This window comes from Piliocolobus tephrosceles, chromosome 17, assembly GCF_002776525.5.
Source record: "Piliocolobus tephrosceles isolate RC106 chromosome 17, ASM277652v3, whole genome shotgun sequence".
Classification (NCBI taxonomy): domain Eukaryota; kingdom Metazoa; phylum Chordata; class Mammalia; order Primates; family Cercopithecidae; genus Piliocolobus; species Piliocolobus tephrosceles.
Window position 1 is genome coordinate 41,151,632 of NC_045450.1, and position 26,382 is coordinate 41,178,013.

The following is a 26,382-nucleotide window of genomic DNA, read 5'->3' on the forward strand; positions in this document are numbered from 1 at the left end:
ACCAGCGAGGGAGAGAATTCAGCTGTGAAGACACCAGCTCCTCAGCTCCTGCAAGGGACATGTTCTGCGCTGGGTCCCAGAGGCCCCAAATGGGAAGGAGCCTCAGCTCCCACAGCGGTGACCTGCTTGATAACAAACCCATCACTGGCCACCCTCCCCTCCCCAGCTCACGTCCCCACACACAACCTGTGATCCCTGGGACCACTTCCCAAACTAACTATGTGCATTCAAATCCTTGTCCCAGGGTCCACTTTCGGGGAAATCCACAGCCAAAAGCCAGGTCAAAGAGCTGAGAACTGGGAACCACACCGAATATCTCAGCCCATGTGACTGAGTCTATGCTGTTTCCTCTTCAAAGAGTCTCAGGTTTTAGAATTTTATTAATAGATTTCCACATATTTTTACATATTAAAATTGAATAATTTGGAGTAGATTATTCCCTGGTCATATGCAAATTCCATGGTCCTGCCAGAAGGCTCATCTATATTAACACTTCTTATGCTCATCAAAGTAGAGATCTGACCTTTTTAAAAATCAAAAATACCACCTCAGATAGATGAATGGTAGCTAGTGGACACCAAACCAGTGTGCAAAGCCAACTAGGGACAAATGGCGCAGCTCCTAGAGCAGGGGGTTGGCAAACTACAGCCTGAAGGTCAAGTTCACTACTCTACTCTCCTTACTTATAAATGAGCACAGTCTTGCTCATCTACTTAAATACTATCCATGGCTGCTGTATAGTACTATGACAGCAGAGTTGAGAAGCAACAAAGATTGTGTGGCCTGAAATGCCTAAAATATTTATTATCTGTTTTAAAGAAAAAAATGTTGCCAATCCTTGTCCAATAGGAAACAACACTATGACTTCCTAGACTGGCAAGGGCAGGCTGGTTTGGAGTGTATATTTGAATAACAAGCTACTCAAATATTCACCTTATCTTTGGTGTGTCTGTTCTCAGTTATTCATTAGGCAAAATTAAGAGAGTTGATAGAAACCCTTCATTAAGTCATAAATGATATTCAGCTATTAAGTAACTAAAACAGTTAACCTACAATATTCAATCTTTGTGAAGATAGAATCCATTTATCATGCTTTAAAACCCCAGTTTTACCTGTGTAGGAAAAGGTACTTGAATCCGTCCTTCTAAAATGTTGTCTGTTGTTATTTCAACTGAGCGTGTCAGCTGGAGGTCCTGCAGCACGAGATGGTATGGAACCTGGGGAAACATCTCTTGAATCTGATGAGCCTACAGGAATACAAATACAGAGTCCACAGAAACGTTCACTGTCAACAGTTGCTCACTGTCTGGCAGGCTTTGGGCAGTAAATGTGGCATCATGCCCTGAAAACACAGGTAAGGGAGCCACCTTTATTTGGTAGGTTACCTTCACACTGTAGTCTCTTTAGTATTTTTCCAGGAAGCCAAACAGGCAACTGTGGACAGCATCAATTTCAACATAAGAAGAACACAGAAAACCAACTGGATCCCAAGAGACGCTCGGATAGAATACTCTAGTTTTAAAAAAGTGTTCATTTTAACTACCATTCGAAAGAGCAATCGCACTACTGAGTATATACCCAAAGGGAGAGAAATCATTATATATAGCTGGGCGTGCTGGCTCACTCCTGTAATCCCAGCACTTTGGGAGGCTGAGGCGGGTGGATCACCTGAGGTCGGGAGTTCAAGACCAGCCTGACCAACATGGAGAAATTATTAAACTATTAAAAATACAAAATTAGCCAGTCATGGTGGTGCATGCCTGTAATCCCAGCTACTTGGGAGGCTGAGGCAGGAGAATCGCTTGAACCCAGGAGGTGGAGGTTGCGGTGAGCCGAGATTGTGCCATTACACTCCAGCCTGGGCAAAAAGAGTGAAATTCCGTCTCAAAAAAAAAAAAAAAAAAAAAGAAATCATTATATATAAAAGATACCTGTGCTCATATGTTTATTGCAGCACTATTCACAGTAGCAAAAATATAGAATCAACCTAAGCATCCTTCAACACAGGATTTGATAAAGAAAATGAGGCACATATATACCATGGAATATTACTCAGCCATACAAAAAAACAAAATCGTATCTTTTGCTGCAACATTGATGAAACTGGAGGCCATTATTCTCAGTGAAATAACTCACGAACATAAAGTCAAATACCGTATGTTCTTATAAGTGGGAGCTAAACAACGAGTATGCATGGCCATCGAGAGTGGAATAACAGACATTGCACTATGACAGGTGGGAGTGTGGGGGGGGGTAACGGGGAGGGTTGGAAAACTACCTATTGGGTACAATGTTCTCTCTTCAGATGACGGTAACACTACAAGCCCAGACTTCACCACTGTGCAATACATGCATGTAAGAAACCTGCACTTGTAACCTGTAAATATAGCAAATAAATAAATGTTTTAAAAGTATTCATTTTAAAGCTCAAAATATCTTGGGTATAAAAATGTGTTTTCCTTTAAGATATAATTCCTAAAGGGAACAAACTTCTGATACACACAGCATGGATAAAATTCAAATACATTATATTAGGTGAAAGAGGTCTGACTCAAAAGCCAGGCGTATGATTCCATTTATATGGCATCTGGAAACAGGTAAAATTATGGGGAAAGAAACTTGGTAAGAGGTCGCCAGGGGCTGAGGGTCTGGGAAGGAAGTGGTTGCCAGGGGCTGAGGGTCAGGAAAGGAAGTGCTTGCCAGGGGCTGAGGGTCAGGGAAGGAAGTGGTTGCCAGGGGCTGAGGGTAGGGGAAGGTGGTGACTACAAAAGTGTGTCCGGAATTGGTGGGTTCTCGGTCTCACTGACTTCAGGAATGAAGCTGCGGACCCTCACGGTGAGTGTTACAGTTCTTAAAGATGGTGTGTCCAGTGTTTGTTCCTTCAGACATTAAGTGCTGATTTGTGTATTTACAAACCCTGAGCTAGACACAGAGTGTTGATTGGTGTATTTACAAATCCTGAGCTAGACACAGAGTGCTGATTGGTGCGTTTATGATCCCTTAGCTAGACACAGAAGTTCTCCAAGTCCCCACTAGCCTCGGGAGCCTAGCTGGCTTCACCTAGTGGATCCAGCAGGGGGGCCGTGGGCAGAGCTGCCTGCCAGTCTCACACCATGCACCTACACTCCTCAGCCCCTGGGCAGTTGATGGGACTGAGTGGGGCGGAGCAGAGAGCGGCTCGGCAGTGCGGGAGCCCACCGCGGGGTCGGGGGTCGGGTTCGGGCATGACGGGCTGCAGGTCCCGAGTCCTGCCCTGCGGGGAGGCAGCTGACGCCCGGGGAGAATACTCTCAGCAGCTGCTGGCCCAGGTGCTAAGCCCCTCACTGCCAGGGGCCGGCGGCGCCGACTGGCCACTCCAAGTGCGGGGCCCACTGAGCCCACGCCCACCTGGAACTCGCGCTGGCCCATGAGCACCGTGAGCAGCCCCAGTTCCCGCGCGCACCTCTCCCTCCACACCTCCCCGCAAGCAGAGGGAGCTGGCTCCGGCCTCGACCAGCCCAGAGAGGGGCTCCCACAGTGCCGTGGCGTGCTGAAGGGCTACTCAAGCGCCGCCAGAGTGGACGCCAAGGCCGAGGAGGCGCCAAGAGTGAGGGCTGCTAGCCATTGTCACCTCTCAAAAGGACACTGTGGAGTTTTGGAGGGTGAGGATCGAACTGTTCTACATCTTGATTATGATGATAGATACACATGTGTTGAACTGGATGTTAAAAAGGGTAAATTTTTACTCTATTTCAATTATGTCTCAATTTAAAAAAAAAAAATATAGAGAATGCAAATTCCTTATATTGCCCTGGAGCTGTAGTTTTCAAACTGTACTCTGGAGACATCTCAGAGTTTAAGTAGGGCTCTAGAGTGGGTGTATGTGTAGAGAGAGCAGGCATAGGCGTGGCCACATCACCATCCATACTTTCATCCAAGCAGCTTTGGATTTTTTTTCCACATATGTAAATTAATTCTATAAATGTTTACATTCAAGGGTTTATTTTTGGAAAAGTTCTAATAACTAAAACAAAAAACAGGAAGAAAAAAATAATCGCCTTAGAGGCACAATAAAGTCCCCCTGAGGTATTAGCTCCTAGGAACGCGTTGCTCTGACCGTAGAAGAAGCAGGGAGTATGTCAATGTCAGGACCTTGAAGGAAAAGGTCGGCACCGAACTCTGCTTAGAGCTCTTGCTGGGGGTGGAATGTTGGCAAGATAAGCAGTGCCCAGGGCCCCCAGGGCCTCCTCGTTCCTGCAGTCGGCTTGTTTATGTAAACATGAGTTGATCATTATTTTCCCAGGTCAGGTCAAACCTAACTGGGCAAGAGTCCATAAAAACCTCTAAAATCAGATAAAATTTCTCTTTATTCTTAAACAGCTTCTCCCTAATTTCCCAAATAAAAAATGCCTAAGATCCATTTTACTAGACCAAAGCTTTTCTACCAGAAAATCTAGTAAGTTAATTATTAGATCTTAATAAAAAATGCATGGTTCCAGTAAATTAGTTGTACCAAAAATAGTCCACTCCAAACCATCACAGAACCGGAGGAAGAACAGCCAGGGCCTGCCTGAGAATTCTAAACAACTCCAAGAATGGAATTCTGATTCCTAGGAGAGTTGCACACCCTTGAAGTCTGACTTTGTAAAGGAGGCGGGTGGGGTGGTCCAGCTGCAGAGCTTCAACAACTGCCTGGCCCCAAAGAACCCCCACAATGCCTGCCATGAGCCCAGCAGTAGCTGCACTGGGCTACCAAACTCCTAGGCCACCTATGCGCCCCAAGATGTCACCCTCACTCTCTGCTGACAGCCCAGTTGAGGTTTAAGGAGAAAGAGGAACCAGGAAAGTCATGCTTCCTTCTTCTTTTATTATGGCCCCAAACAGATAAGATTTGCCATCTTAACCATTTGTCAAGTGTAAGTGAGCCCTCAGTACCACTATATAGGTGAGTTTCACAGGCTGATTCAGCCAGCCCTGGATCAAGTGTTACGTTGTTACTGACATGTACTGTATAGTTAGGCCGAGGATGGCTGGGTCTGTACTGAACATGCACAGGCTTTCTTGTCATTATTTCCTAAACAATGCAGTGTGTAACAGCCATTTACACAGCATTTACATTGTATTAGGTATTAGAAGTAGTCTAGAAATGATTCAAAATATATGGAAGATGTATGTAGGTTATATGCAAAGAGTATCCCTCTCCCCCCGCCTTTTTTTTTTTTTTTTTTTACCTTAAACTATTAAGGGTTAAAGTGTCCCATCTTGTATCAGAGACTTGAGCATCCATGGACTTTGCTATCTGAAGGAGGGGGTCCTAGAACCAATCCCCAGATATCAAGGGATGACTACATAGTGTGGCAGTGTTAACCACAGGCACATAGCTGTGCAACAGATCTGAACTTTTTTATCTTGCAAAACTGAAACTATATCTAAGGGAAACACTCCTATTTCACCTCACCCCAGCCCTCCTGCAGCCATCATTCTCTGTCTGTAAGCATTTTATGTGGTATTTGTCTTTTTGTGGTAGACTTATTTCATGCAGCATAATGTCCTCCAGGTTCATTCATGCTGCAGCATGCAAGAGGATTCCCTTCCTTTTGAAGTCTGAGTACTATTCCACTGCACAGGTTTGCCATATCTTCCTTATCCATCCATCTCCAGCAGACATTTCAGTTGCTTCCACCCCTTGGCTGTGAGCCACGCCTTCTTTTTAAACCAAATCTCAATATGCCTGTAGCTAGATATCCATCCTTCCTCACAACCCTCTCTCCTGCTCAGCTCCCCACCCTAGCCTAGCTTGTTCTTTCAGTTGATTCTTTTACTTGTTCTGTCCCATCAATCTCTGCCCCTCTGGTGATCATTCCTATGCACATACCAGACGTGCTTTTGAATCTACCCTTAAAAATAAACAGCCGGACACAGTGGCTCACGCCTGTAATCCCAGCACTTTGGGAGGCCAAGGCAGGTGGATCACTTGAGGTCAGGAGTTCGAGACCATCCTGGCCAACATGGTGAAACCTCCATCTCTACTAAAATACAGAAAATTAGCCAGGTGTGGTGGTGCACGCCTGTAGTCCCAGCTACTCGGGAGGCTAAGGCAGGGGAATTGCTTGAACCTGGGAGGCAGAGGTTGCAGTGAGCCAAGATCCCGCCACTGCCCTCCAACCTTGCGAAAGAGTGAGACTCGGTCTTAAAAAAAAGGGGGGGGAGCGTGGAGGTAAACCTGACTTGTAACTGACAAATTGCTACAGACTCAGTGTAACAACTCTGAGAGGTAAAAATTCCAGGGCACTCAGGCTGAGGGAGCTCCCCTGTAATACTGTGAGATTCAGTGCCAACAGTGATCCTACAAGCATCCCCTCCTGCTTCCAGCACAGGGAAGGAAAAAAGCACCTCAGTGAAATCAGCCAGGACACTCTGTTCCTAACAACGTCTGCCCTCAGGAGAAACTACTCAACCAGAACCTCATCTGCTGGGGTCTGATTAGAGCTGCACCGACCAGAGGGAACTCCAGTCCGCTCGAGCTATCCTGTCCCACAGGAGGAGGGAAACCGGAGAAGTAGGTTGAAGTTCACAGTCCAGAGCGCGGGCTCACTAAAGGATGGAGCCCTAATCCCAGGACTACAGAATACTTCTTTCCCACCCCGACACCTACATCACAACAGGCCTGTTCACCACAGTCCCTTTTACACAGTACATCATGTTCAACTATCATGAAAAAATTATACGGTATACTAAAATGCAAAAAACACAATTTGAAGAGGCAAAGCAAGCATCAGAGCCACACAGAGCAGAGATGCTGAAATTAACAGACTGGGAATTTAAAACTATGATTAATATGCAAAGAGCACTAATGGATAAAGTGGACAGCATGCAGGAACAGACGGGCAGCATAAGTAGGCAGATGGAAATCCTAAGAAAGAACCAAAGAGAAGTGCCAGAGACCAGAAACACCAACACGAGTGAAGAATTCCCGTGGCAGGCTTATTAATAGATGGACCCAGTTGAGGGAAGAATCTCTGAGCCTGAGATACACACTTTGAAAATGGCAGGCCAGGTGCAGTGGCTCACACCTGTAATCCCAGCATTTTGGGAGGCCAAGGCAGATGGCTCAATTGCGGTCAGGAGTTCAAGACCAGCCTGGGCAACATGGTGAAACCCCACCTCTACTAAAAACACAAAAATTTAGCTAGGCATAGTGGTGCATGCCAGTAGTCCCAGCTACTGGGGAGGGTGAGGCAGAAGAACTGCTTGAACTTGGGAGGTGGAGGTTGCAGTGAGCAGAGATCGTACCACTGCACTCTAGCCTGGGTGACAGAGTAAGACTCCATCTCAAAAAAATGGAAAAGCAGAGAGAATAAAAACTGAAAATAACAGAGCAGAAAATTCAGGGACTGTGGGGCAACTACAAAAGGTGTAAACGCGCTTAATGTGAATCGCAGAAGGAAAAGAGAAAGGAACACAAGAAACATTTGAAACGATAATGGTTGAGAACGTTCCCAAATTAATGTCAGACACCAAACCACAGATCCAGCAATCTTACAGAGTGCCAAGCAGGACAAATGCTAAAAAAAAAAAAAGGACACCAAGGATATAAAATCCAAATTATAGAGAATCAAAGATTAAGAAAAACATCCTGAAAGAGGCCAGAGGGAAAACCACCTTACCTCTAGAGGAGCAAAGACAGGAATGACATCGACAGCTCCTCAGAAACCCCACAAGCAAGAAGACAGTGAAGGGAAATATTTAAAGTGTTAAGAAAAGACTCACCAACAGAGAATTCTATACCCCACAAAATTATCCTTCCAAAGTGATGCAGAAACAAAGACTGTCTCAGACAAACCAAAGTTGAGGGAATACGTTGCTGTGAGACCTGCCTTACAAAAAATGTTAAAAATAAAAAATTGTTGAGACAGAAAGAAATCGATAAAGGTCAGAAAGCTCAGCTCCACATAAAGAAACGAAGAGCATCAAAGAAGGTATAAATAAAGATAAACAAAAACTGTTCCTTAATCTAACAGAACAATCGGTTCAAAATAACAGCAACAGCACATTCAGTTTATGTGTGCTTGTGCGTGTGTGTGCTTATGTACTCACATACAGGTGAAATGAATGACAACAATGATACAAGGGACAGGAGCGAGGAATTAGGATTGTTTTGTTATCAAAAGGTACTCACATTTCCCATGCAGTGGTACAGTGTTATCTGAAAGTAAACAAATTAGTTGCAAATGTATATTACAAACTGTAGAGCAACCATTAAAACAAGCTTGTCCAACCCATGGCCCACACAGTTTTGAATGCAGCCCAATACAAATTTATAAACTTTCTTAAAACATTATGAGATATTTTTAATTTTTTTTTTTTTTTTAGCTCATTAGCTATCATTAGTGTTAGTGTATTTTATGTGTGGCCCAAGACAATTATTCTTCCAACGTGGCCCAGGGAAGCCAAAAGATTGGACAACCTTGCATTAAAACAAGTAAAAAGAAGTATACGAATATGCTAAGAAAGGAGAGAAATGGAATTCTATAAAATGTTCAATTAAAACCACAAGAGGCAGAGAAAGAGTGGAAGACAAAAATAGGAACAAAAAGCAAGGGCAACAAATAGAAAACATTAACAAAATTGTAGTTATTAATCCAAATACATTAATAATCACTTTGAACATCAATGGCTTAAATGTACCAAGTAACAGAGGTTGTCAGAGTAAATAAAAAAAAACCAAGACCTAACTGAATGTTGTTTACAAGAAACCCACTTTAAAACAAAGACACATACAGAGTAAAAGAAAATGGATTAAGAAAAATATACCACACCAACACTAACCAAAAGAAACCAGGAGCAGCTATATTACTTTCACAGAGCAAACATCAAAGCAAGCGAAGTTATCAGGGATGAAGAACAGCATTACAAAATGATCATGGGGTCAATTCTCCAAGAAGACATGGCATCGTTAAAGTATATATACCTGCTGGGCACAGTGGCTCACGCCTGTAATCCCAGTACTCTGGGAGGTCGAGGAAGGCAGATCACTTGAGGTCAAGAGTTTGAGACCAGCCTGGCTAACATGGTGAAACCCGTCTCTACTAAAAATACAAAAATTAGTCGGGTGTGGTGACACATGCCTGTAATCTCAGCTACTCAGGAGGCCAAGGCAGAAGAATCGCTTGAGCCCAGGAGGCAGAGGTTGCGGTGAGCCGAGATCGGGCCACTGCACTCCAGCTTGGGCAACCAAGTGCGGCTCTGTCTCCAAAAAATAAATTACTTAATTAAATTAAATTAATTAATAAAGTATATACACCTAACAACAAAGCATCAGACAAACTGAAACAAAAATTAAAAGAAGCACAAAGAGAAACAAATAGATTTGGAGACTACAACACCTATCACAAATGAACACTCAAGCGGGCAGAAAATCAGTAAGAACATAGCTGAACTCAGTACCACCATCAATCAACTGTATACAATCAACATCTGTAGACTACTTCATCCAACAACAGCAGAATACACATTATTCTCAAGCTCACATAGAACATTCAAGACAGACCACAAGCTAGGCCATAAAACACATCTTAATAAATTTAAAAGAAAATAAATTACACAATGTCTGCTCTTAGAGCAGAAATCATTAACAGTAAGAAAACTGGAAAATCCCAAAATACATGAAGATTAAACAACATACTTCTAAATAACACAAAGACCAAAGAAGATATCTCCGGGTAAATTTTAAAATATTTTGAATTAAATGAAAATGAAAACAATTTATCAAAACTGTGAGATGTAGTGAAAGCAGTGCTTGGAGGAAAATGTATAGCACTGAATGTATATATTAGAAAAGAAGACATAAACAAGTTTCCATCTTAGAAAATTAGAAATAGAAGAATAAATTAAATCCAAAGTAAGCAGAACAAATAAAAATGAGAGCAGAAGTCAATGAAATTGAAAATAAGGAATCAATAGAGAAAAATCAATGAAACCAAAAGCTGGTCCTTTGAAAAGATCAATAAAACTGATAAGCCTCTAAGCCAAACTAACTCAGAAAAAAAGAGAAAGGACCTAAATTACTAATACAAGAAATATTATACAGATCACTTTTTATAATTAGAATTGCCAAAACTTATGCAAGAACAAACAATGTGAAATTGTATACATAATTAATAATCTTCCACAGCAGAAGGCATCAGCCCAGATGAGTTTGCTAGTGAACTCTACCAAACATTTAAGGAAGAAATTATAACAATTCTCTACAATCTCTTTCAGAGGATAGAAGCAGAAGGGATACTTCCTAACTCATACTATAAGGTCAGCATTAATACTAAAACCAGAGAAAGATTACAAGAAAACTACAGACCAATATCTGTCATAAACACATAAGTAAAAATCCTCAGTAAAATATTAGCAAATCCAACAATGTATAAAAATAATTATACACTACATCCAAGTGTTATTTATCCCAGGTACGTAAGGCTGGTTCAACATTTGAAAATAAATTAATATAATTCAATATTACCAACAGGCTAAAAAAGAAAAGTAACATGACCTTATCAATAGATGCAGAAAAATCACTCGACAAAATCCAACACCCATTCATGATAAAACCTCTCAGTAAAATAGGAATAGAGGGGAACTTTGTCACTGTGATAAAGAATATCTACAAAAACCCTACCACTAACATCATGCTTAATGGTGAGAAACTCAAAGCTTTCACATTAAGATCAGGAACAAGACAAAGATGTCCCATCTAACCACTGCTTTCCAATGTCATCCTGGAAGTCCAAGCTAATACAATAAGACAAGAAAAGGTAAACAGATTGGGAAGGAAGAAATAAAACTCTTCAGGTGACATGCTCGTCTATGTAGAAAATCTGGAAGAACTGATAAAAATACTCTTGGAACTAACAAGCAATTACAGCAAAGTTGTGAGATACAAGGTTAACAATACTACAGTCAATTGCTTTCCTATATACAGAAACGAGCAAGTGGAATTTGAAATTAAAAACGCAGTATGCTTTATATTAATCCCCACAAAACAAAATATTTAGGACAAAATACGTAAAAGATCTATATGAGGAAAATTACAAAATCTTGATAAATGATAACAAAGAAGAATGAAATAAATGGAGAGACAGTCCATGCTCATGGACAGAAAGACTAAATATTGTCAAGACATCCATTCCTCCCAACTTGACGTACAGATTCAATGCAATCCCAATCAATATTCCAGCAAGTTATTTTGTGGATATTGACAAAATGATTCTAAAGGTTATATGAAGAGACAAAAGACTCAGGATAGCCAATACAATATTGAAGAAGAACAAAGTTGGAGGATATGACACTGCCTGTCTAAAAGACCTGTTACAAAGCTACAGCAATCAAGACTATGTGGTATTGGCAAAAGAACAAACAGATCAATGGAACAGAATGAGAGCCCAGAACTAAACCCACATAGTTAGCTGATTTTCAACAGAAGAGCAAAGGCAATACAACAGAGAAAAGATACCCTTTTCAACAAATGGTGCTATAACTGGCCATTCACATGCAAAAATATAATCTAAACACAGCGCTTATACTCTTCACAATAACTCAAAATGGATCACAGGCCTAAATGTAAAATGCAAAACTATAATGCCCCTAGAAGATAACAGAGACATAAATAACCTAGGGTATGGCAATGACTTTTTAGATACACCACCAAAGGCACGATTCATGAAAGAAAATAATTGATAAGCTGGACTTCATTAAAAGTAAAAAGTTCTGCAAAAGACAGTGTCAAAAATAAGATGACAAGCCACAGACTGGGAGAAAATACTTGTAAAAGACACATCTGATAAAGGACTGCTATCCAAAATATACAAAGAATTTTTAAAGCTCAACAATAAAAAAACAAACCACCTCGTCAAAAAAATGGGTATAAGACCTTAAAAGATACTTCACCAAAGATAGATATACAAATGGCAAATAACAATATAACAGGTTGCTCCACATCATATGTCATTAGATAAATGCAAATTAAAACAAGACACCACTACATATATATTAGAATAGCCAAAATCTGGAACACTGACAACACCAAATGCTGGAGGATGTAGAGTAACGGGAACTCTCATTCACTGCTGGTGAGAACGCAAGATGATACAGCCACTCTGGAGGGCAATTTGGCAGCTTCTAAGAAAACTAAACCATTTTACCATTTGATCTAGCAATCATGCTGTTTAGCATTTGTATTAGTCCATTTTCACACTGCTGATAAAGACATACCCGAGACTGGCAATTTACAAAAAAAGAGGTTTAATCAACTTACAGTTCCACATGGCTGGGAGGCCTCAGGATCATGGCAGAAGGCAAGGAGGAGCAAGTCACATCTTACATGGATGGTGGCAGGCAAAGAGAGAGAGCCTGTGCAGGTGAACTCCTCTTTTTAAAACGATCGTATCTTGTGAGACTTATTCACTATCATGAGAACAGCAGGAGAAAGACCTGCCCCCATGATTCAACTACCTCCTACCAGGTCCCTTCCACAAAACATGGGAATTCAAGGTGAGACCGGGGTGGGGACACAGTCAAACCATATCATCCCACCCCGGCCCCTCCCAAATCTCATGTCCTTACATTTCAAAACCAATCACACCTTCCCAACAGTCCCCCAAAGTGTTAACTTATTTCAGCATTAATTCAGAAGTCCACAGTCCAACATCTCATCTGAGATAAGGCAAGTCCCTTCTGTCTATGAGTCTGTAAAATCAACAGCAAGTTAGCTACTTCCTAGATACAATAGGGATATACGCATTGGGTAAATACAGCCATTCCAAATGGGAGAAATTGGCCAAAACAAAAGGGCTACAGGCCACATGCAAGTCCGAAATAAGGTACAGCAGTCAGACCTTAAAGCTCCAAAATGATCTCCTTTGAATCCATGTCTCACATCTAGGTCACGCTGATTGCAAGAGATGGGTTTCCATGGTCTTGGACAGCTCCACCCCTGTGGCTGCTGTGCAAGGTACAGCCCCCCTCTCGGTTGCTTTCACGGACTGGCGTTGAGTGGTCTGCAGCTTTTCCAGGTGCACAGTGCAAGCTGTCAGCGGATCTACCATTCTGGGGTCTGGAGGACAGTGGCCCTCCTCTCACAGCTCCACTAGGCAGTGCCCCAGCAAGGACTCTGTGTAGGGGCTCTGATCCCACATTTCCCTTCCGCCCTGCCCTAGCAGAGGTTCTCCATGAAGGCCCCGCCCCGCCCCTGCGCCAAACTTCTGCCTGGGCATCCAGGGGTTTCCATACATCTTCTGAAATCTAGGCAAAGTTTCCCAAACCCCAATTCTTGACTTCTGTGCACTTGCAGCCTGAAGGCTGCCAAGGCTTGGGGCTTGCACCCTCTGAAGCCAGAGGCCCAAGCTCTACATTGGCCCCTTTCAGCCATGGCTGGAGCAGCTGAGACATAGGGCACCAAGTCCCTAGGCTGCACACAGCACAGGGACCCTGAGCCCCACCCATGAAACCATGTTTTCCTCCTAGGCCTCTGGGCCTGTGATGAGAGGGGCTGCTGTGAAGACGCCCTGCAGATATTTTCCCCATTGTCTTGCAGATTAACATTCAGCTCCTGGTTACTTATGCAAATTTCTGCAGCCAGCTTGAATTTCTCCTCAGAAAATGGGATTTGATTTTCTTGTTTTTTTTTTTTTTTTTGAGACAGAGTCTCGCTCTGTCCCCCCGGCTGGAGTGCAGTGGCGCGGTCTCGGCTCACTGCAAGCTCTGCCTCCTGGGATCATGCCATTCTCCTGCCTCAGCCTCCTGAGTAGCTGGGACTACAGGCGCCCGCCATTGCGCCCGGCTAATTTTTTTTGTATTTTTAGTAGAGACGAGGTTTCACCGTGGTCTCGATCTCCTGACCTTGTGATCTGCCCACCTTCGCCTACCAAAGTGCTGGGATTACAGGCGTGAGCCACAGCACCCGGCCGGGATTTTCTTTTCTATCACACTGTCAACCTGCAAATTTTCCAAACTTTTTTTTTTTTGAGATGGAGTCTCACTCTGTCACCCAGGCTGGAGTGCAGTGGCCGGATCTCAGCTCACTGCAAGCTCCGCCTCCCGGGTTTACCCCATTCTCTCGCCTCAGCCTCCCAAGTAGCTGGGACTACAGGCGCCTGCCACCACGCCCGGCTAGTTCTTTGTATTTTTTTAGTAGAGACGGGGTTTCACCATGTTAGCCAGGATGGTCTCAGTCTCCTGACCTAGTGATCCGCCCATCTCGGCCTCCCAAAGTGCTGGGATTACAGGCTTGAGCCACCACGCCCGGCCAAATTTTCAAAACTTTTATGCTGTTTCCCTTTTAAAACTGAATGCCTTTAACAGCACCCAAGTCACCTCCTGAATGCTTTGCTGCTTAGAAATTTCTTCTGCCAGATACCCTGAATCATCTCTCTCAAGTTCAAAGTTCCCCAAATCTCGAAGGCAGGGGCAAAATGCTGCCAGTCTCTTTGCTAAAATACAACAAGAGTCACCCTTGCTCCAGTTCCCAACAAGTTCCTCATCTCCATCTGAGACCACCTCAGCCTTGATTTCATTGTCCATATCATTATCAGCATTTTGGTCAAAGCCATTCAACAAGTCTCTAGGGAGTTCCAAACTTTCCCACATTTTCCTGTCTTCTCCTGAGCCCTCCAAACTGTTCCAACCCCTGCCTGCTAGCTAGTTCCAAAGTTGCTTCCACATTTTCGGGAATCTACAGCAGCACTCCACTCCTGGTACCAATTTACTGTATTAGTCCATTTTCACGCAGCTAATAAAGACTATACCCAAGACTGGACAATTTACAAAAGAAAGAGGTTTAATGGACATTCCACATGGCTGGGGAGGCCTCACAATCATGGTGGAAGGCAAGGAGGAGCAAGTCATATCTTATGTGGATGGCGGCAGGCAAAGAGAGAAAGCTTGTGCAGGGAAATCCTCTTTTTAAAACCATCAGATCTTGTGAGACTTATTCCCTATCACAAGAACAGCATGGGAAAGACCTGCCCCCATGATTCAACTACCTCCCACTGGGTACCTCCCACAACACATGGGAATTCAAGAGGAGAGACACAGTCAAACCATATCAGCATTTAACCAAGGAAGTTATGAACTTATGTCTACATAAAAACCTGTACATAGATGTTTATAGCACCTTTATTCATAACTGCCAAAACCTGGAAGCAACCAAGATGTCCTTAAGTAAGTGAATGAATTAACATATTGTGGGATATTCAGACAATGGAATATTATTTGGTGATAACAAGAAATGAACTATCAATCCCTTAAAGATATAAAGGAAACATACATGCAAATAATTAAGTGAAAGAAGCCATCTGAAAGGCTACATACTGCAGGATTCCAACTGTATGACATTCTGGAATAGGCAAAGCTATGACAATAGTAAAAAGATCAGTGGTTGCTAGAGGCCAGGGGGAGGAAAGGAAAGGCAGAGAGTGCATACAGAATCTTTAGGGCAGTGAAAATACTCTATATCATGTGGATACATGTCACTATGTATTTGTCCAAACCTACAGAGGGAACACAAATGTAAACTATGGACTTTAGGTAATTATGATGTGCCAACACAGGTGTATCAACTGTACCAAATGTGCCCTCTGCTGAGGGATGTTGATAATGGGGAAGGCTGTGTGTGTGGGGGCACAGGAGGTATACAGGGTATCTCTGTACCTTCTTAATTTTGCTGTAAGCCTAAAACTGCTCTAAAAAATTAGTCTTAAAAACAAACAAAAAAGACTCATGAGTATTCAAAAGAATTAGAAGCAGGGTCTCAAAGAAATATATGCCTACTCATGTTCACAGTAGCATTATTCACAATAGCTAAAATGTGGAAGCAATGCAAGTGTCCATCGACAGATTAACAGATAAATAAAATGTGGTATATACATATAATGAAGTATTACTCAACCTTAAAAAGGAAGAAAATTCTGATCCGTGCTACAACATGAACCATGATGACATTATGCTAAGTGAAATAAGCCAGTCACAAAATGACAGATACGGTATAATTCTACTTATATGAGGTACCTAGGTAGTTAAACTCATACAGAAAGTAAGTAGCATAATGGTTGCCAAAGGCTAGAGGGAGGGGAGAATTAGTAGTTAACTGTTTAATGGGTATAGAGCAAGGGTATCCAATATTTTGGCTTCCCTGGGCCACATTGGAAGAATTGTCTTGAGCCACACATACAATAAACTAACACTAACGATAGCTGATGAGCTAAAAAAAAAAAAAAAAAAAAAAGGCAAAAAAACTCATAGTTTTAAGAAAGTTTACAAATTTGTTTTGGGCTGCATTCAAAGCTGTCCTGGGCCACATGCAGCCCACAGGTTGGACAGGTTTGGTACAGGGTTTTGATTGTGCAAAATGAAAAGAGTTATGCAGATGGACAGTGGTGATAGTTGCACAATGTGAATATACCACTGAAATGTACATCTGAAAAATATTAAAATAGTAGATATAACGTACTTCACCAAAATAGAAAAATAAAAAAAAAAAATTCACTTTCTTAATCTTGTCTGTCAGAAAAAGAATATGTACTAGCATTGGCTTGAATGTGCCTATAAGCCTTCTGGAGCAACATAATACATAAGAAACTAACCCAGGCTGTTAAGGGGGCGTAGAAGCTGGGCACATGGGAAAAAGATGGGAGCATGACTTCACTGTATACTCCTCTCTAGGTTCTGAACTTGTAAATAAATGATCTATTCAAAAATCTTAAACAAATGAAACACTCCCCTGGATGCCACACCCCTATCAAGCTACCACCTCTACTGCTCTATGTCCTTCTTCATAACATACTTCCTGGTATGGTCTATTTCTTCAGCTCCCATTCATTTCAATCTACCACAATCTAGTGTCCAACCCCTTAGGCCATGAAAAGTGCTGGTTCTTTTTCCAGCTAATCAATCACTCCCACTCTGCCAAATCCAATATGCACTTCTATGAGTCCATCTTGTAAGAATTCCACACGCTTGACTCTTCCCTCCTGGAAACCCAACTCCTCTGTGCTGTGCTGCCACCTTCTCCTGGTCTTTTCCCTCTCCACCAGCTGTCATGGCTCCTCCCTCTGCCAGACCTCTGAACATGGCAGGACCTAGAGCTCAGATGTTAACCCTCTTCTCTTTGCCCCTGCTTTAGATGTCACCTCCAGGCTTCAATCTCCCAAATGTGCATCTCTCGCTTGATCTACTCACTGAGGTCTAGAACTGCCTACAGAGCATCGCAGACTTACCCAAACAGAACACCGTGACCCATCCTCATGCCTGTTCCTCCCGAGTCTTCCCATCTCAGTACATGGTACCGCTGTCACCTCAGCTGCTTAATTCAAACCCAACAAGGCAGCTTCCATTCCGCCACTTCTCTCATCCCCCATATCCAACCAAAGCACCAAGTCCCACCAGCTCACCTTATAAAACTGTCCTAAACCTGCCACTTCTTTTCACCTTTATTACCAATACCCCTGTCCAAGCCCCTATGTGAAGTTTGCCTTGACTACTGCAGCAACATCCTAATTGCTGGTCCTGTTGCTTCCATTTCTGACCTTCTATAATTCATCCTCCTTCCAGAAGCAAAATCATTCTGTTAAATGTCCTGTCAGTCCCCTGGTGGTGGTGGTGGGGTCTGTAAGAAGCTTTGAATGGCCTTCTAATACTTTTACAAGATCTAAATTTGCCTGTGGCCTGTAAGACCCTGCATGTTCTGGCTCTGAAATCTCAATTTATATCACAATCTTGCTTCCCTACTTGCTAGGCCCCAATCATAATGACCTTTCTCAGTTCCCAGCACTTTCTCACCTCATAGCCTTTGCACCTACTGTTTCCACTGCCTCCTCCCCTGATCCAGCTCCATCTCATCCTTCCTGTTTTAGCATACATATTACCCCTCAAAGAGAACATCTCCAAATGCCTCCTCTAAAATGCTTCCTCTGCCTCTACCCACCCACTCCACCACACTGCCTACCTTACTGCTACCAGAACACTCATCACCATCAGCAGTCATCTTATTTATATTTATGACCTGTCTCCCCAGTTAGTATCTACCCTACTTGAGAGTAAGACTTGTGTCTACCTTACTGACATTGCAGGTGCTATGCTCGCCACAGTGCCTGTCTCAGGAACAGGCTCTCAGTTCAAATTTGTTCACTCAGTCAATAAGGATTAACTAATGAATGAACCAATGACCTTCCAAAGCACTGGCCGGGCTTATCCAGGTCAGCCAGAGGCCCTAATCCAAGCAGGACTAAGGTGGTTTGCACTGGATTTGCACTGGTTTGCACATGTTTCTCCATCATTGTAAAATAATAATAACACATTGCTTTGGAAAAATACAAAGAAACTTGAAGTATTCAAACAATATCCTTGAGCCAACAACACGCCTCAACATTTCAAGGCATATACACACGTGCATGCATACACACACACACACACACACACACACAATTTTTGGAGGCGAGGGAGGAAAAGATGGGGAACAAAAACACACATTTGGTCAGCCTCATACAATTTTTTTTTTTTTTTTTTGAGACAGAGTTTCACTCTTGTTGCCCAGGCTGGAGTGTAATGGCATGATCTCGGCTCACTGCTACCGCCGTCTCCCGGGTTCAAGCGATTCTCCTGCCTCAGCCTCCCAAGTAGCTGGGATTACAGGTGCATGCCAACATGCCCAGCAAATTTTTGTATTTTTAGTAGAGACAGGGTTTCACTATATGGGCCAGGCTGGTCTCGAACTCCTGACCTCACGTGATCCACCTGCCTCAGCCTCCCAAAGTGCTGGGATTACAGGCGTGAGCCACCATGCCCAGTCTCTTTGCTTTTTTTAGAGATGGGGTCTCACTCTGTCACCCAAGCTGGAGTGCAATGGTGTGAGTACAGCTCACTGCAGCCTCAAACTCCTGGGCAATCAAGCCATCTGCCTGCCTCAGACTCACAAAGCTCTGGGATTACAGGAGTCAGCCACAGTGCCCAGCCTTGTAAAATTTTTAATGCAAGGCACATCGTTCACTCCAGTCAATAATTCCCCAAAATATTTTGGCTAAAGGCTATATGCAGTGGCTCACGTCTGTAATCCGAGCATTCTGGGAGGCCAAGGTGGACGGATCACTTGAGGCCAGGAGTTCGAGACCAGCCTGGTCAACACGGTGAAACCTCGTCTCTATAAAAATTAGCCAGGCATGGTGGTCCATGCCTATAATCCCAGCTACTCAGGAGGCTGAGGCAGGAGAATTGCTTGAACTCAGGAGGTAGAAGGTACAGTAAGCCAAGACTGCACCACTGCACTCCAGCCTGGGCAATGAAGGAAGATCCTGTCTCCAGAAAAAAAAAATTTTTTTTTTTTTTTTTTTTTTGGCTAAAATCGAAGGAGTCCCAAGGTAGGCCTAGATTACAACAGAGTGAACCTAGTAGTGTTCAGAAAAGGTTAAGATTATCCACCAAAAAAATAAAATGAAAGTTTCAAAATGTAAAACACAGGAATGTAAACAGTCCCAGTAAATAAAAAGAAGCCCCTAAAATTCCTTCTATTCTGCCAGAGCAGAGTAAGACCAACAAGGTCATATACCCAGCACACACGCTCTAGCTCTTCCTTCCCTCCTAATTCCTAGTGATCCTCTTAAAGCAGCTAGCAGGCCTTACCATTGCATTGAGCTGGGAGTTGCTGGCCTGTGTAATGCCAAGAATGTTGGTGGTGTGCATCACTTCAACCGAAAAACTTGGCAGCCAGCTCGCAATCCGAGACCCTGAAACAAACAAGAATCCAGCATAAGTTTCAGAGCCCTGACTCTTTTCCCCATCATCTGCTCTCACAGCAGCCACTGTAATGGCTGGTGTTCACTGAGGGCTTCCTATATGGCAGGCCTCTCATGCCAAGTGTTCCACGTGGACTAGCTCATTTAATCCTCACTACATCCCACATGGTACCTCCTATTATCATTCTCATAGTATCCTTCTCAAAGATACAGCACTAATACCCATGGTCTTTGGTCTCTGAGGCACTTAGAAGTTAGCGGACTTGTCCAAGATCACACAGTTTAACTATGATGGCCAAGATGTGAAGCCAGACAGGCAAGCTCTAGAACCCTTCACTGCTGAGCAATCCTGCTTTCCAGGGGGGCTGGATGCAGCCCAGCCCAGCACCCTCACACACTCAGCCTGGGAGATGAAGAAGCTTTTCAAGGCTCTAAGCTTCTATAACACATGAGCTTTGGCTCCTCTCTTTCACGAGCTACACAAATGACTATTCATTTGGAGGCATTTTCACATTTACTTTCAGGAAGTATTTTTTCTTTAATCTTAAAAGCCTTGGTTTTCTGATTCAAAATTCTTTTTAAATCGTGCTATTCTACAACACAGGCTTGTAGACTAACAGCACCAAAAAGTCTGCTACTTCTGTTATTTCCCGAAGAAAACAGGAGCCCAAGGTACAACAGCACCAAGAATAGGCTGTAAAACAACCCAATATCAAGCTACACGTTTAAGGCTGCTTTTCATTCCTTCACAAAGAAACCCTGATGCATGGAATAGAAAATCAAGTGTGGCCAGGTGCAGTGGCTCACACTTGTAATCCCAACACTTGCGGGAGGCTGAGGCAGACAGATCACAAGGTCAGGAGATCGAGACCATCCTGGCCAGAACAGTGAAACCCCGTCTCTACTAAAAATACAAAAATTAGCCAGGCATGGTGGCACGTGTCTGTAATCCCGGCTACTCGGGAGGCTGAGGCAGGAGAATCGCTTGAACCAGGGAATCGGAGGTTGCAGTGAGCTGAGATCACGCCACTGCACTCCAGCCTGGAGACAGGGTAAGATTCCGTCTCAAAAAAAAAAAAAAAAAAGAAAGAAATCAAGTGGAATGGCCATCTCAAAGGTCTTGAGATGGGTACAAACAAAATGTACCCATTTAAGAAATGGATACTTATTTCATGTACTAACTAGGGAGAAATAAAGTTGAGTTTATCTATTTTGACTAAATTTTTAGTAGTCATAATTCATAAAATAATGGATTGGATAGCCAGGTCTCATCTCCAATATTGCTAGTATATTTCAGAAGTTTTACCTGGAAAAGCCCTTCATTCACAGCCACCAAACCAGGCCCCCTAAACCCCTCTAACATTCTGGGCCTAGCCAGCCAAGTAGCCCCACCTACTCTTCTGGAAGATATGACTCTACCCCCCCGGTCCTTTCTTTGAGGGATTTCACCAACATGAAACCATCCCCACTGCACCCCATTCTTGAAACTCAAATTGGGGATGTGACTAGCACTACTGCTAACAAAATTCCAGGGATGCTTGTGTTATAGTAATAATTATAAACATGAACTCACAGAATTTAGCGGTACTGGTCTGTTCAGCTTAATGTGAATTAAGGAAGGATGATCAACCAGACCCTGATACGTCACAGTCTTAGAATTTTAAGTGTGGTTTTCATTACAACTCCTTTTAACACTGCTGGGAGGCAGAATATTTATACTTTATGGACAAAGCAACAGGGTTCCAGCTCTGATTCTGCCTGTGGTACTCACTAGAAAGGCTTCTCAATGATCCTTCGTTATATGCTTAAATGCTACACAAATGCAATACATTATTAGCAAAGGTTAACTATTGAGCTAATTAAGTGTGCTCCTTGAAGGCATGGTTGATTCAGTTTTACTTCTCCACCCTCCTGCCCCACCCTGCCCATACTGACATGGAATCGGGCAAAATGCCTGGCACCCCTCTGTTCTATCTCTATCCATCCATCTATCCATCCATCCCACCTAAATGCTTTCAATTAAAATTGAAATACAGTCAATGCGTAGCTTAACAACAGGGACACATTCTGAGAAATGTGTTGTTAGGTGATTTCATCTTTGTGCAAACATCATAGAGTGTATTTACATAAACCTAAATGGTATACCTTACTATACGCCCAGGCTATACGATATAGTCTATTGCTCTAGGCTACAATCCTATACAGCATGTTACTGTACTGGAGGCAGCTGTAACACAGTGCTAAGTATTTGTGTATCTAAACATATCTAATAGAAAACATGCAGTAAAAATATGGTACAAAAAAAAACACAAAAAAGTACACCTGCATAGGGCACTTACCAGGAATGAAGCTTGCAGGATTAAGGCTGCTCTAGGTGAGTCAGTGAGTGGTGAAATGTGAAGACCTAGGACATTACTGTGTGCTCCTGTAGACTTTATAAACACCGTACACTTAGGCTACACTAAATTCATGACAAAATGTTTCTTTCTTCAATAAATTAAATTTAGCTTACTGTAAGTTTTTTACTTCATAAACAATTTTTTTTAACTTTTTGATTCTTGTAGTAACACTTAGCTTAAAATCCAAACACCCTGTACAGCTGTTAAAAATATTTTCTTTTTTATTCTGCAAGAGTTTTTCTATTTCTAAAAGTTTTAATTTTACTTTTTAAAATTTTTTTGGCTAAAAACTAAGATACAAACACACACACTAGCCTAAGCCTACACAGGTCAGAAGCATCAGTATCACCGTGGTCCACCTCCACCTCTTGTACCACTGGAACGTCTTCAGGGGCAGTAACACGCATGGAGCTGTCATCTTCTAGAATAACAATACCTTATTCTGGAACCTCCTGAAGGACCTGCCTGAGGCTATTTTACAGTAAATTTTTTTTGTATGTAAGTATGAGTACACTTTAAAATAATGATAAAAATTGTAGTAAATACTAGGCCACAGGAATGTTTTAGTTTAGGTCCATTATCATCTTATGGGACCACTGCCGTGTATGCGGTTTGTCATGGACTGAAATGTCGTTATGGGGCACATGACTGTATAATATTAAACTGGTCTGTACAGGGCAATTTATAATTAAAATAGTATCTGCCTAGGGGAGAACATCCCTTAGGTATAGTTTTAGAGGTTGAAACCAACTAACCATCGAAATGGAAGAAGTGATTGTGTTGGTTTAAGCGAGGTCTCCCTTCGGCTGCTGCTACAGGAACCAAATTCTCATCCAAATTCTCTCCTTGATGGTCTTCCCTGACACGATTATTGTCGGCAATATTAAGAGACATTCTGCATGTTGGACAGGAGGTGTCTTGTTCTAGCCAGGAACGAAGACAGGAGCTACCAAAAAGTCCAAAAGAACATACATCAGCATCCTCGATTGTTCCTTAGCATACTTTGTGAGAATTCACCCAGAAGTACTCTGGATCTATCAAATGTGCTCCAATTTGATTTTCTCTCCACCAGTAGTGAGAATTAAGTGTTGAGAAGCATTTACGGACATTACCTCTTTGCCGTACTTCACTTTAATACACTTCCAGCGTGTCCTGCTGGGAACATGAATCCTTTACCATATGAAGTCATCTACCAAGCTCCTGGTTGTGACCCCTTTTCAGTGGGACTTCCTAGCATGGTTCACCATCTTCTCATCCAACTCTATTTGGCTACTTCAAAATCCATGTGGCTGAATCATCCAACACCCTGGCCTCTCATATCCTTGAGTCCTCCACTCTGACGCTCACGTCTTTCACTCTGCTTTAGCTACCACTAGCAGTCATAGCCTTGGCCTTGTCTTCAAAATCTTGATATCAAAAATCTCACTCATTCACTCAAGCTCCTCTCCTTCCAACTCACTTATCTGGCACCAAACTTGCTAAGACCTCCCATCTGTTTTTTCCTCAAGCATGACAGCCCTACAGGTCCTTACCTCCCCGTTCCCCTGGCTCACCTGTAACCTTTCCTCTCCACTCACCACCTCAACCTCCTCCACCCTCTTCTCTTTGCATGCTACTTTCCCAACAAGGCTGAAGCTTCTTTTGCCCTCTCTCAGGAGATGATAATGCCTTAATTATGGTAGACACTCAGTAAATACTTGAGGTGTCCATTAAAGGAAAGGATACTAGAGTAAGAAGCAGAAAATGTGAGATCAGTCCCAATTCTCCCTCTAACTAGCTGTGTGATCCAGGCAAACCCTTCAGCCTCTCTTGACTAGTCCTCTCCACTAAAGAATGAGATGGCTGGATGAATTAATCTCCAAGGTCCCTCCCATTTTATGAGAATTTGTTATCTTTCTCTAAGGGCGCAAGTAGGCACTCAATAAAAATGCTGTATCTTCTTTTAAATATCTATGAACATGTATAGATATAAAGTTATAAAGGAAAACCTCACCATAATACGATAATCCTCAGAGTCTCCAGCAACCAAATGGTACATAAGTAACAGGAGTTTCCTAGAGGCCAAGATGGAGCTACTTCTTCCTCACTCCGTGTCATGAGAGTGACAGTCGTGTTCCAAAATAACGTCATCTGTCTGTATGTATATATCCAACTCTATCATATTTTGCAACAATTAAATACCTATAATTTGTCTGTGATAATTTAGTCAAATAAGTGATTTTTTTTAAGTCCACTTCTCCTAGTGACACCCTGAAATCACACCACTAGTAGAATAACATTAGCCTTGCGGGGGATTACAAAAGTATGTAAGATCCTTGCCTTCCAATAACGCTACACTGTGACATACTTTTTATAAGCAAATCTAAATTTATTTCACAGAGTGCAAAATCCTCCCACATTAAATGTAACAGCCTAAAAACTCCAAGGTGAGTACAACTAGTTAGACATAGTTTTCTCTTTCAAAAAAAAAAAAAATGCTAGAATTCCTTAACTGAGAGAAATCAACCTTTAGAGGAAAAACGGATCTATTCACTGGACTCTGAAATGTTGCAAAAATATCCTCTATAGCAACAAATTATCTAGCTATTGTGTCTGCAAGAATATAGGCATTACCTTTATCACAAATTAAAATGAATTTGCCTTAGATTCTCAGCACACAATCATTCCCAAAGTTACAAAGTAAAGCCAACCAAGAGCACATCCTAACAACTATTTGTTCACTCAACCCGAGGCAAATAAGTGTTTTAAAATTAAATCCTAACTCTTAAGCAACCACTGAGTAAAGAAGAAATCACTTGGGAAATGAGACACTTTGAGACAAATGAAAACAAAACCACAACATATCCAAACTTATGAGATGCAGCAGAAGCAATGCTCAGAGGCCAATTTGTAGCAGAAAATGCCTAAAAAGAAGAAAGCTCTCATGTCAAAAACCTAACTTTATGCCTACAGAACCAGAAAAATAGCAAACTAAACCCAAAGCCAACAGAGGTATCTAGAGTAATTCATAGAGACAAAATATAGAATGGTGGTTGCCAAGGGCTTCAGGAGAAACAGAGAGGGACTTGCTGTATACGGGAGACAATTTCAGTTTCATAAGATGAAAAAGTTCTGGAGATAGATGGTGATGAAGGCTGTACAACAATATGGCTATACTACATGCCACCAGACCATATACTTAAAAACAGCTAACGGTAAATTTTTTGTTATATTTTACCAGAATAAAAAAACTATATTTAAGAATTATTACTAAAAAACAAAACAAAATTCACCATAATGAGATAACACTTCACACCCACAAGAATGGCTGTAACAAAAATAGAAAATGACAAGTGTTGGCAAGATTTATGAAGAAATTAGACCCCTCAGGTATTGTTGGTGGGAATATCAAGTGGTACAGCTACTGTAGAAAACAGTTTGGCATTTCCTCAAAAGTTAAACAGAATTATCACGTGATCCAGAAATTCCACTCCTAGGCATATACCCAAAAGAAATGGGAACAAGTCCTCAAACATATACTCCTCACAAGCACATGTTCCTACCAGCATTATTCACAACAGTCAAAATGTGGAAACAACCCAAATGTCCACTAATGGATGAATGGATAAACTAATTGTTTAATTTATAAAATTACTTAAATTCACCCATAAAAAGTAATGAAGTACTGATACATGCTACAACTTGGATGACCTCAAAAACACTAAGCAAAAGACGTCAGTCACAAAAAGTCACGTTATACGATTCCTTTATATGAAATGTCCAGAATAGGTAAATCCATAGAGACAGAAAGTGGATTAGTGGTTGCCAGGTGATGGAGAAGGAAGGAATGAAGAGTGCTTAGTTAGTGACTATGAGGTGCTATTGTGGAGTGATAAAAAGGTTTTGAAACTAGCAAGAAGGGTGGTTGCATAACATTGTGAACACATTAGCCACTGAACTGTACATTTTTAAATGGTTAAATGTATATTATCTGAATTTTGCCTCAAAGAAATTAAATCATAAAATTAATCTAACCATATGCTTGAAGATATTATTTCTGAGCTAAAATAGAGTTATTCTGAGTTTATTCTTCTCAACTAGCCTCCAAGCTCCTTAGGGGCTAACTGAAATAATTTTGAGAAATGTGTGCAAATTCCCTGGTCTTCCCAACCTCAACGAACGTGCACCGCTCTACACCCAACTGTCCAACCCGCACAACTAGGGAAACCCTGGCACCTCTTTCATTCCTCACT

The 26,382-nt window shown here is 42.1% G+C and overlaps 1 protein-coding gene across 2 annotated transcripts in view; it reads right to left on the bottom strand.

The window, feature by feature from the left end:
- Nucleotides 1-26,382, bottom strand: part of AMFR (autocrine motility factor receptor) — a 59,232-nt gene that overhangs the window by 6,266 nt on the left and 26,584 nt on the right. Inside the window, exons 9-12 of one of the 2 annotated variants that reach the window (XM_023209969.2) lie at nt 22,906-23,096; nt 19,639-19,742; nt 8,159-8,185; nt 1,113-1,247 (exon numbers count right to left, since the gene is read on the bottom strand). In XM_023209969.2, the coding sequence (XP_023065737.1) occupies nt 1,113-1,247; nt 8,159-8,185; nt 19,639-19,742; nt 22,906-23,096 (457 nt within the window). The remainder of the gene's footprint in view (nt 1-1,112; nt 1,248-8,158; nt 8,186-19,638; nt 19,743-22,905; nt 23,097-26,382) is intronic. The other variant, XM_023209970.2, reaches the window with a different exon arrangement.